This window comes from Diaphorina citri, unplaced genomic scaffold (assembly GCF_000475195.1).
Source record: "Diaphorina citri unplaced genomic scaffold, Diaci psyllid genome assembly version 1.1 scaffold5926, whole genome shotgun sequence".
Taxonomy (NCBI): Eukaryota; Metazoa; Arthropoda; class Insecta; order Hemiptera; family Psyllidae; genus Diaphorina; species Diaphorina citri.
The window spans coordinates 690-3,073 of NW_007383302.1; the positions used below are offsets into that span (position 1 = coordinate 690).

Genomic DNA, 2,384 nt, shown 5'->3' on the forward strand with positions numbered 1-2,384 from the left:
GACTCGTGAGGAACTTCAGGATCTACTTTAATCGAGTAGCGACGAGTGGCGGCATAATTAGAGTGTGTAAAAAGATGAAAGTATAGTTTGGTGTGTCAGCAAACCATTATCCATTGTATTTTATCTTTTAGAAAAATTACACAATACTCTAATAGAGTCAATCTCGAGCATTAGATAACAACATATTTTATCTTAATTTTTCTCGTAATTTAAATGGGCCGGGCGGCGCCGGCTCTTCGAACTCTTGACGTTCGCGCGCCTCCCGGCACGCTTGATCTAAATAAATCCAATTTTTCTCCCAGGTGAGCGTGCATATAAATAACTGAGGCAGGAGGTAGGTGGACTTCTATCAAAAAACGCCGACCCCACCTGAGTGGAAAAAGGCTAAGAAGAAGATAAAATATATTAGGCCTTGGTTAGACTACTGGGGGGGCTTTTCAGTCCTATCCCAGCAGGAAAAAGGTATTATATTCTATTCTATTTATTTGATAATCTGACCACACAACAGAGCTCTGTTTTTTGTGCCCATGAGACTGATTGCATCTAACCTTGATTTAATTACAGATGTCAAATGTGTAGTTTTAAGTCAAGTCGGAAGGAATCGCTTCAGGAACATTGGGAGAGGGAACACAACAGATTTCTCAACACTTACACCGGAGAATATGAGGAGTACGCTATGTGAAATCCAACACTGATTCCTATGTCATACAGTGACGTAGGAAAATGGGCGAGACCCTTTCATTGATGGAAATTCTCGAACGTAAACACTTCGGTATTGTAGACCTAAAAAATTTCACCTGTTCAAATACCTGTTCAAAGCCGCTGTAAACAAAGTTCGAATTGCTATGATGATAGCCAACCTCCGAGATGGAGAAGGCACCTGAAGAAGAAGAAAAAAATTTCACCTGACTTCCCTTATCCTATTGAATGATACTGATTTGGTTGTTGTTCTTCTACAGTAACTTTCACGATATCTCTGACCGTTATTGTAGACCTAAAAAGGCCGTGGTCCACAAAGTGAGTTTACACTCGGTTTAACTTTAACTCTCGGATCAAGCAATCTGATCAGGTGATTCAAAATGATAATAATGGAGGAGTTGCAATTGGGAAAATATTATTAATAAAAGGTCGATTCCTACGTAAAAAGTTGTGAAAAATCCAAATATGAGGTCAAAACTCCCAAAAAGTAACTTTAAAAGGTCGAAAATTCAATTTTTAATTCCCGTCCTAATGAAAAAAGTTCAAAGAGTTGTGACGTCAGATTTCACGTCAAAATGCGTAGAAACGCTTGCGCACAAACAAACGAAGCGGGAGTCATGAATTACGGGTATTTTTTAAATCGATTTATCTCGGGATCTAGAAGTCGTAGAAGAAAAAGAAAAATTCCGTTGGTCCTCATTTTTCCTGCTCTATGACTTTGAAACATTACCCAAGTAAGCGCAACTGTTCAATTGCAAATCAGTTTGCTTAAACGGAGTTTAAACTTATTTTGTGGACCCGGCCCAAAAAGATTTATTTAAAGTCGTATTCAATGTTTTTTTTCTCTAGCTCTAATCAAAACCCTTTAAAATTGAAATTTTCCTCAAAATGGTGTCACCTGGGTGTTGGACGAATTTTCGGGAAATGATGTATATTTCTTGAATATGTAGAGCACCATTTTTACCAACATTCCATTGAATTTCGACTGTTGGAAGTATTAACTTTAGTATTATTTTTCTGAGTAGTATGCTGTGTCGTTTTGGCAACCCAAACTTTGGGCAGTCCGTCAATAAATTTTATTGTTTCTCTCTTATAAGTTGTTAGAGTCGCGATAATGCAAATACTTATTAAATTTATTTATAGCTTTTATTTTACTCTTTTGTAAATACTTATGTACGATACAAACTAAAATATTTATATTAGAAGTTAAAATTCTATATTTTTAGGCACGTATGCACCAATACTATTTTTACGTGATCTGAGTAAATCAGTTCGCCAGATCAAGTTCCATATAATTATGTAGGTATGTATTTACGTAACTTTGTTTACCATATTCATATCTAACGAACATAGGTAGGTATTTATATTCCAATAGAAAAAGAATCTGCTTTAGCATTGTACATAAAAAATTGAACAATAAAGAATGACATCTGTCCATACTGTAAACATATGAACTCCGGAACTTGTTTTTTATTTCATTTTCTTTCTGTTTATTATTATCTATTATTATTTTTTTACTTTCTATTACCTTTACGTATAGGGAACCTATACAAGGTAATGAGAAAGTATTGCAATCGGTCCAAATTTTCAAAATCGGGAAATGGGTGGAAATATCCGTTTTGGGGTCCCCTGATTCCAAAAAAGTGGTTTTTAGCCCATGGTCTGTACGTAACGTACGTACGTAC

The 2,384-nt window shown here is 35.8% G+C and overlaps 1 protein-coding gene across 1 annotated transcript in view; it reads left to right on the forward strand.

Annotated features, from left to right (window-relative positions):
• Positions 1-2,356: 2,356 nt before the first annotated feature.
• LOC103521780 (zinc finger protein MSN4-like) overlaps positions 2,357-2,384 on the forward strand; it is a gene marked incomplete at its 3' end in the record, with an annotated part of 6,196 nt that continues 6,168 nt past the window's right edge. Inside the window, exon 1 of the mRNA XM_008486886.3 lies at positions 2,357-2,363. Coding sequence (XP_008485108.3) covers positions 2,357-2,363 — 7 coding nt within the window. The remainder of the gene's footprint in view (positions 2,364-2,384) is intronic.